This window comes from Pararge aegeria, chromosome 22 (assembly GCF_905163445.1).
Source record: "Pararge aegeria chromosome 22, ilParAegt1.1, whole genome shotgun sequence".
In the NCBI taxonomy this organism is placed as follows: Eukaryota; Metazoa; Arthropoda; class Insecta; order Lepidoptera; family Nymphalidae; genus Pararge; species Pararge aegeria.
In genome coordinates, this window is record NC_053201.1 from 4,342,796 (window position 1) to 4,358,862 (window position 16,067).

At 36.8% G+C, this 16,067-nt stretch overlaps 1 protein-coding gene across 1 annotated transcript in view; it reads right to left on the reverse strand.

Moving 5' to 3' along the window:
* The window catches only part of LOC120633910 (protein trachealess), a 60,820-nt gene that overhangs the window by 36,877 nt on the left and 7,876 nt on the right, over positions 1 to 16,067 (reverse strand). The window contains exon 2 of the mRNA XM_039904309.1: positions 1,380 to 1,456. Coding sequence (XP_039760243.1) covers positions 1,380 to 1,456 — 77 coding nt within the window. The remainder of the gene's footprint in view (positions 1 to 1,379; positions 1,457 to 16,067) is intronic.

Consider the following 16,067-nt stretch of genomic DNA (forward strand, 5'->3'; position numbering starts at 1 on the left):
ACAGTGGTGTTCTTGGAATTGTATTCCAATGCGTACAGCAATAGTTATCTATTTGTGATTTTATTTAACGTTCATTGTTTTTTTCTTGATTCGTTTTGCGTATGGCTCTCAGACTATCTTATTGAGTACTTTTCACGTGAAATGCATATTGTGTAACAATAGAAAGCTTTTTTATTATCAATGCAGGGCTTTTCCTTGGATAGGAAAAATATACTCAGCAGATAGTCTTACGTTCTTCAAGGTTCGACTTCTACTAGCAACTTCTGGTATACCTATATTTATTAAAAAATATATGTATCAGTAGTTTCAAATACTTCTATTTTCATAAAACTACTAACGGATGCCCGTGACTTTGTCTGCGTGAGATTTCTGATTTCTTGTGAGTAAGTAGTGTTTATATCTCGCAGTACCTTGCCTTGCCACCCTGCCCGCCGTTGTCCTCTGTGTTAGTCGATCCACATGAGCACGTTAAGCTGTCCCGGTTATTATAACTAACTTGTGATCTTCTTCTTTAGGTGCCTCTCCAACTAGTGAAGGTTTCTTTTGAACTCTAAAGGCTAAACAGCTGGGCGGCACTCGCGATCCCAGTCCACTCTCCAAGGTTGCGCAACCAAGACTTCCTCTTGTGACCGATGCGGCTCTTTCCAGCAACTCTGCCCATCATTATCAGTCGCAGTAGCCTGTATCTATCATGCCTAAGCACATGGCCTAGATAGGCAACTTTTTTCTTATTCACGGTCTTCCAAAGTTCGCGCTGACAACCAACTCGTCGCATGGCATCCTTATTGGTAAAGGATCTTACAACGTTTAATCGTTTTAGTATCTCTAATTACCAAATAGCACACTATTATCTCTAATATCAATAACGTGATATCTTAATTATTATTTAACAATTATTAATAATAGTGTATATCAATCCATCTGAACTTATAGCACTTTGGTAATTCGGTACAAACTTCCCTTAACACTTCTTTCCGTACTCTGTATTTTACCTCTATTTTTCCCGTCATTTTATACAACCCTTTTTTTTTGATCTGGGTTCCTGTCATTTTGAATTCCTACTCCAACTTAAACTGACCTCAGATTATACAAGATTTTACATGACCAGTCTGAACAAAGATTCCTTTTAATCTTTAACCAAATGTACATATAAAGGCAGATTTGCTAGTATTGGTAACCTTTTGAGTCCAGCAGATTTTTAGCAACTTGTGATAATATTTGTTAAACCGCACCAACCTTTTTAAATCTCCATTTTTAGATATTCATTAATTTAAGGACATCGAAGATTGTATAAAATTGGAAATTGTACCAATAGTTTTTTTAGGAATGGTAAGAAACCAGTTGAACTCGTTTTTGACTGTGTATCATTTTATATTTACCTGGAGGATGTGTGTACCCTGGTGTTGCTCAAACAGCTCCATCGCAAGACTTGCAGATGTCCGTCTGTTCTGAGCACCTGCAACAATTCATACATTTATAAGCATATTACACCAAAAAGAATAAATTATTTAAGCATTCAATGATTAATTATAGAGTGTTTTATTGTGAATGTATTGACTTTACATTCTAAGGACAATTTTGAATAGTTTTACTTATAAGGTTATTTCAAAAGTACCAATATAAGAGTTTTTTTTTTAAATTCCATCACAAGTTAGGCTTAGAATGCATTATGTAAACGATAAGATGTTAGCGGGCTAACCTCCTAAGGAGTAAGGCATTTATTTTTAACATGAAATGTAATAGCATAGGTTTAAGAATTATGAAATGATATGAGTTAGAATTAGAATATAAATAAATAATAAAATAAATAAAAAGGGGCAGGCCTTTTATGTTTACGTAACTGAACGCTTCATCGCTGGCATGTCCTTGTTGATGGTGGTAACTAGCCACGACCGAACCGTCTCACCAAACCAGTAAGTTTAGTTGTCAATACCGTAGGGTTTTAGTCGTAGAAGTTCCAAAAAACCTCTTCGCCTCTTAGTGACAAAATATACTTATGAGGATATCGGCACGAAAAATACAAAGGCTAGGTGCCAATATTAAAAAAAAAAAAACGCTGGTGCCGGGACGATGCCGAAGTCCATTAATATGCGACCATTAACTCTGACACTATGTGTAATCAAATATTCCATATTGTATTACGGATTGCCTTTAATATAATATACCTAACTGGCTACTGATTATGAAGACATCGTTTTGATTAAGGACAACTGTACGCAAGTAAATAGTCAGTGAATAAAGACGTAAATGTAAGCCTATTTTATAGGTCGCGTCACGTAAAGAGAGCATTGACGGTGTAGTTGGACATCGAGAATTTTACAACTGTGTCAGTGTAACATACTTATCTATACGACTACTATTAACGTGAAGAGTGGGTTCTTGCGAGTTGTGTTGTTAAATATAAGTAGCTTTCATATCTTAAAACTCAATACTCTATAAAGTCTTAAGGTTATGTGAGTTAACGATCGATTAACTAACGAATCAGTCTCTCTGGCGAAACGGTGAGCGCTGAGAATTTAAGCAGGAGGTACCGGGTTCGATTCCCGGCAGGGGCATTCGGTAATTTATTATTCCTGAATTTTCTCCTGTATGACCTGGTGGAGGCTTTGGCCTGGCTAGTTACCACCCTAACGATAAAGACTGCCGCTAAGCGATTTAGGGTTCCGGTGCGATTACGCTTAGAAACAGATTAGGGGTATGGCTACCATACTCCCTAACAGGTAAGCCCGCTACCATCTGAGACCGCGTCACTTACTACCAGGTGAGATTGCAGGTAAGAGCTAACTTATGGAGGATAAAAAAAAGAGCCTTTTTTTTTCCTAAGATAAACTACGTCCTTTCACGTAACTCTATTCCGAAAATCCAGTTGCTTGGTTGCTTAGTTAGGGCGTGTAGGACGAACACAAACAAACAGAAACACTTTCGCACTTATAATAATTAGTAAAGATTTTAAGGACAGTCGTGTTAAAAAGTGGTTGGTGGCGTCTGCCGCCCGCCAGTGCTCGTTTTTCGTGACGCGACCCACAAGGGCGCACATAAAGGCCTATAAACAAAAGGAAGCTCTCGTCAGAAGCGGCGCGCGATACCATCAGTGTCGGGTTACAACTTACAACTTTCCTTTGACAACAACTTTACGTGTCCCTTTGTTCTACTGAGTGAGAAAAATAATTTCTACTATTAAATTACTTGTTTAAATTAAATGTTTAAAATCACGCAGCTTATTTCGCAGTTTGGATTGCAATAAGTAACCTTCCTCATCATCACCATCTTGCCGGCCCTCTACAAAGCACGGGTTCCTCTCAGAATGATATGGGCTTGGGCCGTAGTCTACGACGCTGGCCAAGTTCGGATTGGTAGACTCCACACGCACTTGAGAGCACTATGGAGAGCTCTCAGGCATGCAGGTTTCCTCACGACGTTTTCCCTAACCGTTAAAGCTAGTGATATTTAATTGCTTACACAAAAAACGCACATTACTCGTTAAGTTAAAGGTACGTCCCGAGGATCGAACGCGGTCCGAATCCTCGTGGATAAGATCCTCGTGATTCCTTTTCGGGAATCTGAAGCCTTGTCCTCTAAGTGACTTCGCGATGGTTTCCCGGTAACCAACAGGTGGGCCAGTTCCTTGGTTCCATCTATTCTTACGTTGAAAAACCCACTCCGGACTCTAGTTCGTCATGAAGTTTTCCACGTACATAAAGCATTGAAAGTGACACGCAAGGACACGTCGTGACAAGGTCCGTGACGCGCTCGTGACCGCGGCGCAACGGACAGACCAACGGACAAGCACGACCCGCGCAATATTACGATAGTCGACGCGACGCTGTCCGTCACGAGTATACGCTATAACTTATAACACACCGCGATTATTTTGGTGTCCGATGTGAATCGCTTAAATTGGTCTGCATTGGTAATAACATACTCTTTTTTTAAAGAGAGAGACAGAAAGTTCTCTGTCTCTCTCTGTATCTCACACTCTCTTTCTTTTTACCTTTTTCATGATAGAGATACGATTTTATGTATTTATTTTTAGTCGGTATTTATTTAATAAATTATAAATTATATAAAGACGACGTCACATCTGCAGGGTACTTTTCATTTATATAATACTAGCCGATGATAAATTATGAACTTCAGTAGTGAACGCTAGATTGCACTGAAGTAGCAACATGTTGATATTTTATAACAAACATTTTTTTTATTACTTGTAAAATTTTTAAATAAAAGTACCCTATCTTACTTCTGATACCTTCAACAATATTTTTACAAACTTTCAAGACGATCGGCTGAGTAGTTTTAGCGTGACAGCGTAACAAACATCTTTACATTCTCATTTATAACTTTAGTGACAACTAGTTTGTATAGAATTGTTTAAGACCGATCACATGGGATTTAATTGTATGACTTTGTTTGGTCGTTGATGAACTCGCTAGCGCTGAGAGGTCCCGAGTTCGACTTCGACTCAATCTGATCAAAATATAAAAAGCACTTTTGATTGATGCCTTTTTTGGGAGTTATATGACTCTTATAACACACTGCAAAATAGTGGTCTAATATTTAATAAAGCAGCATAAAAATTAAAATGACAAAAGAATATGTATATTTTAGTGGAGTGTGCGTAAAGCACTGTTGGCTGTACAAAGTAGGAACAAAATGCATATTGTTTAAACAACGCTGTCACAAGAATCCAACCGTAACTTCGCTTTACAAAACAATACAAAACAACTTTTGCTCTATGACTTTACCGTACTGTAGGGGCTGCATAATTTTAATTTTTGAAGGAAATTCTTTGCAGATGGGGTTGATTTTTAATGATTTAATTTTTATTTTTTTACATTGTTTACAGATGGTGGTTTTCTGCTTATGTACTTGATATTATATAAACACCTATTGTTCTTAAAATTCAACAGTAATGAAGAATACATTATTATTATTGTCAACTGGTTGAAGTCATAATGATGATCATTATTATTATTGATTCCCACCAATCAGCAATGGGCCAGCGTGGTGGCCTTAACCCTAAGGCCTTCTCATTGTGGGAAGTGACCCGTGACCTGTAGTGAGCTGGTAATGGGTTGATCTCATGATCATTATTGATAATGGTTTTCCATCTTTTTTTATATGCATCTCATCATTAAATGTCAGTAGCCTTATTTTTTAAACTTCTACTTGTTCATGGTACGCCTCCGACCGTCTAGTAGCGAAAAAACATCCGTATAGGTCGTATAATTATTCATTATGATATCAACCTATTACCGGCCAACTACAGGGCACGGGTAAATAGAAGGGTTTTAGGCCGTAGTGTACCACGCTGGCCCAGTGCGGATTGGTGAATCCACACGCCTTTGAGAACATTATTGAGATCTCTCAGGCTGCATGCCTGAGAGGTTTCCTCACGATGTTGTCATTCACCGTTAAAGTAAGTGATATTTTAATTGCTTAAAGCACACTTAAATTGGAATAGTTAGAGGTGGGATGGCGTGCTGGGATTCAAGCTCGGCACCCCGAAAGTGAAACCGAAACCGAACCACTAGGCTGTCACCGCTTCCCGCCTTATAACAATTCCGCGCTTATAAAGATTCATCCATCCTTAAAAGGTTTGAAAGTAAAATACGATTATCCGCAGCATTGTGAGAGCATGGCCGCCCTACGGGGCCGCAAGTCGGCAATATCAAAGCTAAGTTCTCTCTGTTTTGTTGAATTAAATCGTAATAAAGCACACGCTTGGCCTATCGCGGCATCGCGCGGGTTAAATATAGTCGCGGCCCAAATGTGGCCATGTGAACTTTTGGTTTTATCAGTGTAAAATTTCAGGGCAGATCGAGTCGCGAGATTAGTTTTGCTTTTTTTATGTTTTAACGATTGAAATTGAAATATCTGAATAGTTTCAAAAAGTCTGTGTCGATACCCTGTTTTTTTTTGCGTGGTGGAAAAGCTGTATCGCTACCTCCTTCGGCAGGATGGAGGTTATGTGGAACTCCCCCCAAAAGGGGGTACACCCAAACTAAAAACCCGTGTAATGTGAGACGCCCGGGGAACCTGTGTTGATATAATGTAGCTGCATCACACATCCCGGCCACCTCGCAATGGTGAAAGCGGGCGTAAATATGGAAACCTTGATAGCAGTTTAATTTTTGTGCCTTTCGGAGTAGAGAGTTTGGGACCGTGGGGGCCGGGGACTCGGGCTTTTTGAAGATTTATCAAAAAGGGTTAACGAGTTTTCTTATAAAACAGACAGAGATATAAACAGTTTATATAAAACATTTCCACTACCTATTGTGGTCACCAAAAATCACTTGCCGTCAAGTTAACAATAATAAATAAATAAATATACTACGACAATACACACATCGCCATATCTAGCCCCAAAGTAAGCGTAGTGTTATGAGTACTGAGATAGCTGATGAATATTTTTTTATGAATACAATACACATAAATACTTATAATATACAGATAAACACCCAGACACTGAAAAACATTTATGTTCATCACAAAAACATTTTCCAGTTGTGGGAATCGAACCCACGACCTTGGACCGAGAAAGCACTGCTGCCCACTGCGCCACTTGGCCGTCAAAGTATATAGTAAGCCAGACGCTCGACTTAGTCAAACATTAGTTAGTAATGAATCGGCCACTGGTTCGCAAGGTCTAGAAGTAATAAATAAAACAATTTATATAGCTCCATCGCCCCCCAAGCAAGAACAAATTTTTATTAAGGCCGCTAAGTCTCGGTATAATTTTCTCATTACACCAGCCCGGAGTGGTATTACCCTTAAGTCTGACGCTGGCCCCATAATGGCAGTAATTTCCGAAGCACCAGTTACAAGTTAATAAAGATGTAATAATCCGCCATTTATAAGAAACTTTGACGACCTCCCTAACGTGGCAGTGAGCGCTGTGGTTTTAAATGGGAGGTCCCGGGGTTTCTCTGGTCTGGACTGGCAGGCTTCGGCTTTGGCTAGTTACCACCTTACTGACAAAGACGTGCAGCTAAGCATAAGCGTTCCGTTACGATGTGGCGTAGAAACCGTTAGGTTTTATGTTTATTTATTTATTTTCTTATTCTAACACCATCAATACAGAATACTTAAACCTAATGCGATATTGTAGCTTTATTTAAAAAATAATCTTAACATGCTATATCCTATGCTATATAATTATCTATTCCCGTAACAAATAACCCACATTGCGATCCTTGTGAATCCACTCAGAGCGCAACAATACAATCCAATACAATATAACTGCCATACCCCGTTCAGGTTAGCCCGTTAGACTGCACCAATATTTACCACGTGAGATTGCAGTCAAGAGCTAACTTCTATTGGAATAAAAAAGTTGATGACTGAAACGTCATCTGCGTGTATTACCTAAGGTTTCCATAATTTTCGGTGAGAATTTCCATCGTATCAACCCTTTACCGGCCCACTACAGAGCACGGATCTCCTCTCACAATCAGAAGGGGTTAAGGGCGTAGTCAGTGGCGTGTACTTCATATATGCGCAAAAGCACTGCCTACCCTAAAATTTTTATATAACTCATAAAGGGGAAGGATTTTTCAATTTTGTGTCATCTTCCTTCTATATGCATACCCTGGTCTAAAACCCTGTGCACGCCACTGGCCGTAGACCACCACGCTGGCCCAATGCGGATTAGTGGACTCCACATACCTTTGAGAACATTATGTAGAAATCTCAAGCATGTAGATTTCATGACGATGATTTACTTCACCGTTGAAGCTAGTGGTATTTTAATTACTTAAAACGCATAAAACTTAGAAAAGGTAAAGGTGCGTGCTGGGAATCAAATTCAAAATTCATTTATTTAACGTAATTGTTTTGATTTTGTAATTCCTACCGCTCACGTACCAGCTGTATTAGAACCGATTGGTTTGGCGCGGAGCGACGGCAAGAGCTGCATCACACATCAAGGCCTCCTCGTCAATGGTGGGTGCGGCTGCTACCGAGCAGGCCAAGAGGCGTAAAATTCAAAATTCAAAATTCAAAATTCAAAATTCATTTATTTCAAGTAGGCCTAATACAAGCACTTTTGAAACGTCAAGTCTGTCCGTGTGTAGTGACTCTACCACCGGTTCGGAAGGCAGATTCTACCGAGAAGAAGCCGGCAAGAAACTCAGCAGTTGCTCTTTTCCAACATCAAAAATTTACATTTTATATTTTAACATTCATTTTTCTATCTTGTGAGAGATGAAAGCGGAGCCGGATGCTTCCAAGCAACCTTGTCATTAAGAAACTCATCAATTGTATAATAACCTCGCTGTAATAAATGTGTTTTAACACATTCTTTAAACTTATGGATTGGTAGGTCCAAAATTACCTTAGGAATCATATTATAAAAGCGTATACTCAATCCCACAAATGACTTCTGCACCTTTCGCAGACGATATGCAGATGTCACTAATTTATGACCATTTCTTGTAAGTCGACTGTTTATATCCACTTTTTGTTTATAAAGACTAATATGTTGTCTTACAAATACTATATTGTTATAAATGTATTGTGAGGCTACCGTAAGTATACCAATTTCTTTAAATTTTTCACGGAGGGATTCACGTGATTTAAGTTTATATATTGACCGTACAGCTCTTTTCTGCAATATGAATATAGTTTCAATATCAGCAGCTTTGCCCCATAATAAGATCCCGTAAGACATCACACTATGAAAGTACGCGAAGTAAACAAGTCTTGCTGTTTCTACGTCAGTAATCTGTCTAATTTTCCTGACGGCGTAGGCAGCCGAGCTTAGTTTACCTGCTAGTGTATCTATATGGGTACCCCACTGAAGCTTACAATCCAAGGTCATGCCCAGAAAAACTGTGGAATCTTCCATTTTTAGTGATTCTCCATTTATTATTATATTTTTATTAACTTTCTTTACATTTGGTAAAATAAATTCCACACACTTAGTTTTTTTTGCATTTAAAAGTAAATTATTGACAGTAAACCAGTGCGACACATGCGACATAGCACGGCTTACATCGTCAGAGTTGTCTCTACCTCTATCAGTTTTAAAAATTAGAGATGTATCATCAGCAAACAGTACAATGTCACAGGTTTCACTGACATGGTGTGGTAGATCATTTATATACACCAAAAATAGAAAGGGACCCAAGATTGAACCCTGTGGGACACCCATTGACGTAGCCGACCCCTGCGACTTAATGTCTTTTATGCAAACCCTTTGGGTTCTGTCACTGAGATAAGAGGCAACCAAATTTAGTGCAACGTTTTTGATACCATAATGGGCTAGTTTAAGAAGCAAGGTTTTATGATCGACACAATCGAATGCTTTGGATAGATCACAAAAAACACCAATGGCATTCTGCGAACGTTCCCAGGCATCGTACACATGTTTTAAAAGTTTAGCGCCTGCATCCGTGGTGCTACGACCTTTAGTAAAACCGTACTGCTCCGGATGTAGTAAGTTATTTACATTGAAGTGATTCAAAAGTTGATTTAATATAATTTTTTCAAAGACCTTACTAAGAGCTGGTAAGATTGAAATGGGTCTGTAATTGTTAATGTCGTTTTTATTGCCAGATTTAAATAGAGGTATAAGTTTACTATGTTTCATTAAATTTGGAAAAGTACCTCTATCAACACATTCATTAAAAAGTATGGCTAAGTAAGGGGCAATAACGTCTATAATGTTAGATATTACCATTACAGACATACCCCATAAATCACCGGTTTTTTTCTGTTTCAACAACTTAAAATTCTTTATTATATCATATGCAGATATATGTTTAAAATTAAATAAAACGTTGCACTCATTAACGTTGTTCCTCAATAAACTCTGAGCTGCAGTAGGTGAAGAATTAAGTGAATCAGTCAACAAAATAGGAACACTCTGAAAAAAGTTTTCAAAGGTACTTGCAACCTCACTGTCAGCGGTAACTTTATTATCATTAATAATTAATTCAAAGTTTACGTTGCGAGATTGAAAGTAAATATGAAAACCTGGATAGCAGCTTCATTTTTGTGCCTTTTGGAGTAGAGACTTTGGGACAGTGGGGTCCGGAGGCACGAGCTCTTTTCAAAAATCTATCGAAAAGGGTTATCGAGTCTACCGGTGATCCTAGAGCGGGCATTACCTTGGCCAACGAATTAGTTTGGCCATCCAAAGGGGCAATGCTGCCAGCATCTTAAGAACTGTACCTCGCTGCGGTGGTTTCGAAGACGTTTTAGATTTTATTTAGTTTTAAATAGTTTATTTTAGGTTATATTTATAAAACAATTATTTTAAAGAATAAATAAATGCTAGTCTTTATTTAAAGTAGGCCTAATTCATAAGCACTTTTGAAACGTCAAGTCAGTCTGTTTGTAGTGAAGTTACCACCGAAAGTGAAGTCGAGCTCCCACCCACTGCGCTATCACCGCTTTTTTCAATGTTCAATTAAATTGATTGCATTTTATATATTTTTTATCCTTTTCCAATCATACTAAAAATTATCGAGTTAAGCGAAAGAAGTAGAACAAAAAAAATATATGTTTATTATTATTTTCTATTTTACTATCATTTGCCAAGAATAATTAACGATCAATAACAATGAGGGAATAGGGAAAGCACCGATGTTTGGACAGAAAAAGGCAATAATTTAGCGGTATTTGTCCACTTCGGCGTGTGCGGCCAGAGTTAACATTGACCGGGGGTGTTTTCACAGGGCGAAATTAAATAAGACTCAACGCCTAATAAACTGAGGGGTGGCCAGCTGAAACTAAGTTTCCTCAACACGAATTCCTTATCGTCGAATATTGTGTATAAGACGGTATATGTTTCTACATAGGTTTAATGTCTTTATGAATAACTTGAGAAGTTTAGGTTATAAGTACCTTATAAATTAAACTTAAATTCAATTGTATTTGTAATACTGCGTAGAAAAATTTTAAGATTAAATTATTCAGTAAGTTTATTAATATACTTTAATATTATTTTAAATTGTCTTTGTTTTGTTTTGTGAAGGAAAAATGTTTGGTAAGATTTAATTAAATCTGTGTCAGAAAAAAAATTGCTACGTAGCCAAATTTTCTAGACTGTATTTGTACTTATCTAATATAAAATAAGGAAGTGAAAATCGTGTACAGTGTAGTGTGTAAAGTTTAAAACGTTTTGGATTTCAAGAAAACTACAACCGAGATAATATATAATAGTAGCGTAGAAAACTCTCAATAACTCTCCAATCCACCCCGATAGTGGGACAGTCATATGCTGAGGATGATGACGATGTCAAAATCTTATCTTATTAATAATTATAAAACTTAAAACTATTGTATCCAAGTTCAAAAATATGAAATTAATTCCAAAATTAGTATTTTAATAAAAAAATATCAATTATGAATGGAAAATATAACATTTGATTAGTAATAACTTGTATTATAAGCCTTAAATTAATTCCTGTGCTCTATTCAATATTTTTAATTGATTAGCACGTCCTACTCCGCAAACTAGATGGCGCTCTACTAAAACACGCAAAAAATTAAATACTCGTTAGGTTTGCGCACAAAAACTGCCAAGGAAAATATTCGGTTCAGAACTTTGGTTTCGAATTGCTTCCAAAGAAATACCCGAAAGATAAACTACACCCCCTCAAAAATAATACAAGTCTCGCGTTGATTACCAACCCCTGGGGGCGCCACTTGACCGGAACCGGGGCATCTAATGAAGAATTACGCCCTTTGTGGTCGAACCCACTCTTAAAGGCTATTGATTGATTGGCCGAATTTAACCGCTTGCGAAAAAGAAAGTTATTCCACCAGTTAAATTGTTTACCTGTAAGTAAGAACATTTTGCCATTACATCGTATTAGATAGTCAAACATTTTTTTTTTCAACATAAACCAAATAATGTGTGTAGTATTAGAATGTATGAGTAAGTAGTTTATTATAATAATTTTGTATATATAAATATATATTTTTAAACTTAAATTGCTGCACCAACCCGTTCCTTCGTTTTTTCCTAACGTCAAAGGTTGTCTGGAAGAGATCGCTTTAGTGATAAGACCGCCTTTGCACGCTCTATTTTATTTTCTCAGTTTCTTCTGTATTTTTGTTTAATTTGTATACAATGTGTGTGTGTAATAAAGACTTCAAACAAACAAACAAATAAATGGGATAAATATAAAAAAAATATTCCCAAAAAAAACAACCTTCTATGTTACATTGAATAACTAAGAAATAGCGCACATATCTTAACTGATAAAACAAGAATCAGAAATAAGCGTAAACACAGTATGTGTATTAGAATGTGTTTTTTTAAACATCCATCCATAATAGGGTAAAATGTATGCAACTGTCGGATAATATTGGATAGAAGCAGGCGTTACTTTGCGGAATTCCATGATATATTATGAGAATTAACCTTCATTTGATATACTCCGCGTTAAGCAGGAGAATCTGTATGGTGTATTTTATAATTTCTTAAATTTTTATACTCCACACCAAACAGATCTTCGGATTCTCTAGAGCGTAGAGGGTACATTGCCGTCGAGCTTATCGCGGAATATAGCAAATTAATAGGCGGCCGATTGGCGCAGTGGACAGCGACCCTGCTTACTGAGTCAAGGCTGTGGGTTCGATTCCCACAACTGGAAAATGTTTGTGAGATGAACATGGATGGTTTTCAGTGTCTGGGCGTTTATTTGTATGTTATAAGTAAGTAAGTAGTAAATATCATCTTATTGGTGAACCGGTGGTAGAGTCACTACACACAGACAGACTTGACGTTTCAAAAGTGCTTATATTAGGCCTACTTGAAATAAATGAATTTTGAATATTGAATTTTTGAATTATTACCTATAACACAAGCTACGCTTACTTTGGGGCTAGATCGCGATGTGTGTATTGTGTAATGTATTTATTTTAATTAAAAAAAATGAAAATTAAGCTCAATTTTAATAGCTGTTGGAAATTTATAGCAAACGCAAACCTTATTTTAATAAAAATAAAAACCATTTTTCCCGATTTTTGGGGTAACTTTCTTATTGGAAACATTGTAGCGTTATCATAACCAGCCTAATCTATGTCTCATGCTGCTCACTGGACTCGTTTCTAATAAGAAAAAAAAACCCACTATGCTTCTTTACTGCGTGTAGTTTACACACGATTCTTATCAAACATTAGTTGTAATGACCGACCGATAAAAAAAACAAAAATAAATTTTAATATGTAAATTGTTAATGTTGGTAAAAAGCAACAGTTGAGTTTCTTGCCAGCTATTCTCGATAAAATCTGCTAGAAATGGTGGTAGAGCCACTAATTAACAGTCTCGTTGTTGCCAAAAACTTAAAAATGAATAAATGAATTTTGAATTTGATTGTTTCACTAACTTGAACAAAGGTTTAAAACGATTAGGTACACAGTTCGACATCTCTGAAATTACATATCCATACCAAATCCGCGCAAAGTGAGTGCGAAATATCCAAAAATCAGGATAGCATAATGAATTGTAACTAGCCAATTACACGGGCGAATAACCCTTCAACCGGCGTCCGGGGTCGAAGCGACCCGATCGATACCAAATAAAAATGGCTACAAAGTACGGAAAACGTTGCTCATTCACAACACGTACTGTCAATATAGAATGGCGATGATTGTGATGCACCGGCCGAAGGGACAAAAATGGCTGCGGATTGAAAATAAACGGAAGCTATGGATAGTTTTGCGTTGGCTATGTTATATAAACGGTGCACGAGTAGTTATTTGGTTGAATAAAAAAGTGGTTAGGTGTCATCATCTTTTACATCAATCAGCACATTTGTGTTCTTTTAATGGGTTCTGGCTTGTTCTCCCATACAACAGATATTTTTAGATTTTAGAAACACAGCTTAAATACGAGTTGGCTTCAAATATTCCTTTAAGGGTAAATTATAATCACAATAATTAATCAATTATAAATTGAAAATGTCGTTAATATACGTACAAACATCAATTAAATTGACTATAATAAAAGAAGAGTTCGATAATTTAAAAAACTATAATAAACACGTATAATAATCTTTAATATCTCGGATTATGAGCATATGTGTATATAATTTACGTTACGAACAAATGTGATGAAATATACCTACGATAACTCCTGTTTCTTTTCCACATCTTTTGTTATCTAAAACATTGGATATAAAAACTAATAGTAGGTTTGCAAAATGAAAAACACTTAACGTTTTACGCTGGCAGTTATATCAAATTTACGTACAATATTGCACACATTCCTTAAGTAGGCATTATTCAAATGAAATAAGTAAGATAAAGTTATACATTCAATTTAAAAATACCTACCTACAATATAGAATGACTACTGCAAGTCTGAGATAAAAGAAACCGAGAATAAAACCAGAATACATTAAGCTGACGTGTACTAAACTGTACCTACTTAAGGCCGAGAGTGGAGAGTTAATCAAAGATGGATTAGGAAGGGTTAACTTATTGAATGAGACCACGGTATTCATGAGTGTATTAAGAGATAAAAGGGGTTTCTTGGACTTGTTATGGAAGTAATCAAGAGTGTCTATTTGTTGAGTCTACCTTATTATTTCTCTTTTATCTCAATTTCTAGAGCACTGCTCGGTACTTGTTAATAGCACTAAGCATCGATATCACATCAGAAATAATAATAATATAGATACTAAATACTTGGTCCTTGCTCACGAGATTGCCGTCATGTGGAATGTTTAGTCGACCGTTATTGTTCCGATCGTCCGTTTCAGTCAATGGTCTTCTCGCGATAAGCTTCGACCAACATCTTAAGAAGCTTTCGCTTGGTTGTTGGATCAAGGGTCGGATACAGAAGGCAGTAGTGCTTGAAACTGCGCGTATTGTGAGGAGGTTCCTCACTCTGGTGCCCCTACCGCCGGTTGCTTGGGCATTCATGTTTTTTTTTATACATTTTTAATAGTGTTTTTTTGGAGGCAATGTTAAGAATTAAAAAAAAAAAAAGATATTTATATATATACTACGACAATACACACATCACCATCTAGCCCCAAAGTAAGCGTTAGCTTGTGTTATGGGTACTAAGATGACTGATAAATAATATCCATAAATACTAATAATATACGTATAAACACCCAGACACTGAAAAACATTCATGTTCATCAACATTGTGTAGTTGTGGCAGTCGAACCCACCGCCTTGGACTCAGAAAGCAGGGTCGCTACCCACTGCGCCAAACGGCCGTCAGAAATAAGCATGACGGTAGAAATTCCTGTTCTACTACTACTAAAATCTATTCACTAATAAATCAAGCTAAGTTAATATTAAATAAAGCTTTCTTAACCGTTTCAAAAGCTTGTTTCTTAGCTAAGACAAAACAAAGGACTTGTCGAAAAAGAAAAATGGTGGAAATCCAATATTTCGCGCGTGAGCCGGTGTCGTGGAGCATTTTCCCTTATTTATTGTTATTTTTCTATTTCGCTGGCAGATGTGCCGCACAATGATTTACGGACGCCTTCGGTATTAGGATTTAGTAGCGAGAAGTATTACAGACAGGTCAGCTAACATGTATGTACCCTTTGTATGAGATTTGTCCGCCAGCCTGCAATTCAGTAGCGTGGTGGATTTCAGCGCCGATTCCCTATTTGATGAAGTGAATGATATTTTTCAACAATGCCATTAAAAAGGTATTTTTGGATAATCAAAAAACTTACCAATAAAAAGACATTCCGGATCTTTCAGACGAATTGCTTGTTGTCGTGCTTAACATCTGTATATGTTTTTTTTTTGACTATTTGTTGGTTCTATTGTATTTAAAAATAAAAGTCCTTACGTCTGGTGACCCAAGAGCTGGCGCTTATTTAGCCCAACGGCTAAGTCTGGCTATACAAAGGTATTGCCCCTTTGTATAGCTAGACTTAGCCAGCATTTTGGGTACCATGCCCATAAGTGAACAGTTAGACGGCTTATATTTATTATAAATATTAATTTTAGTTTGTAATTATTATTTCCATCTATATTTATTATTACTTAAATAAATAAATAAACATGAAAGTATTCTATTGTATAGAATTCCGCAACGTTACATCGCCATTAAACATTGAAAACCAAGCAATATGTTA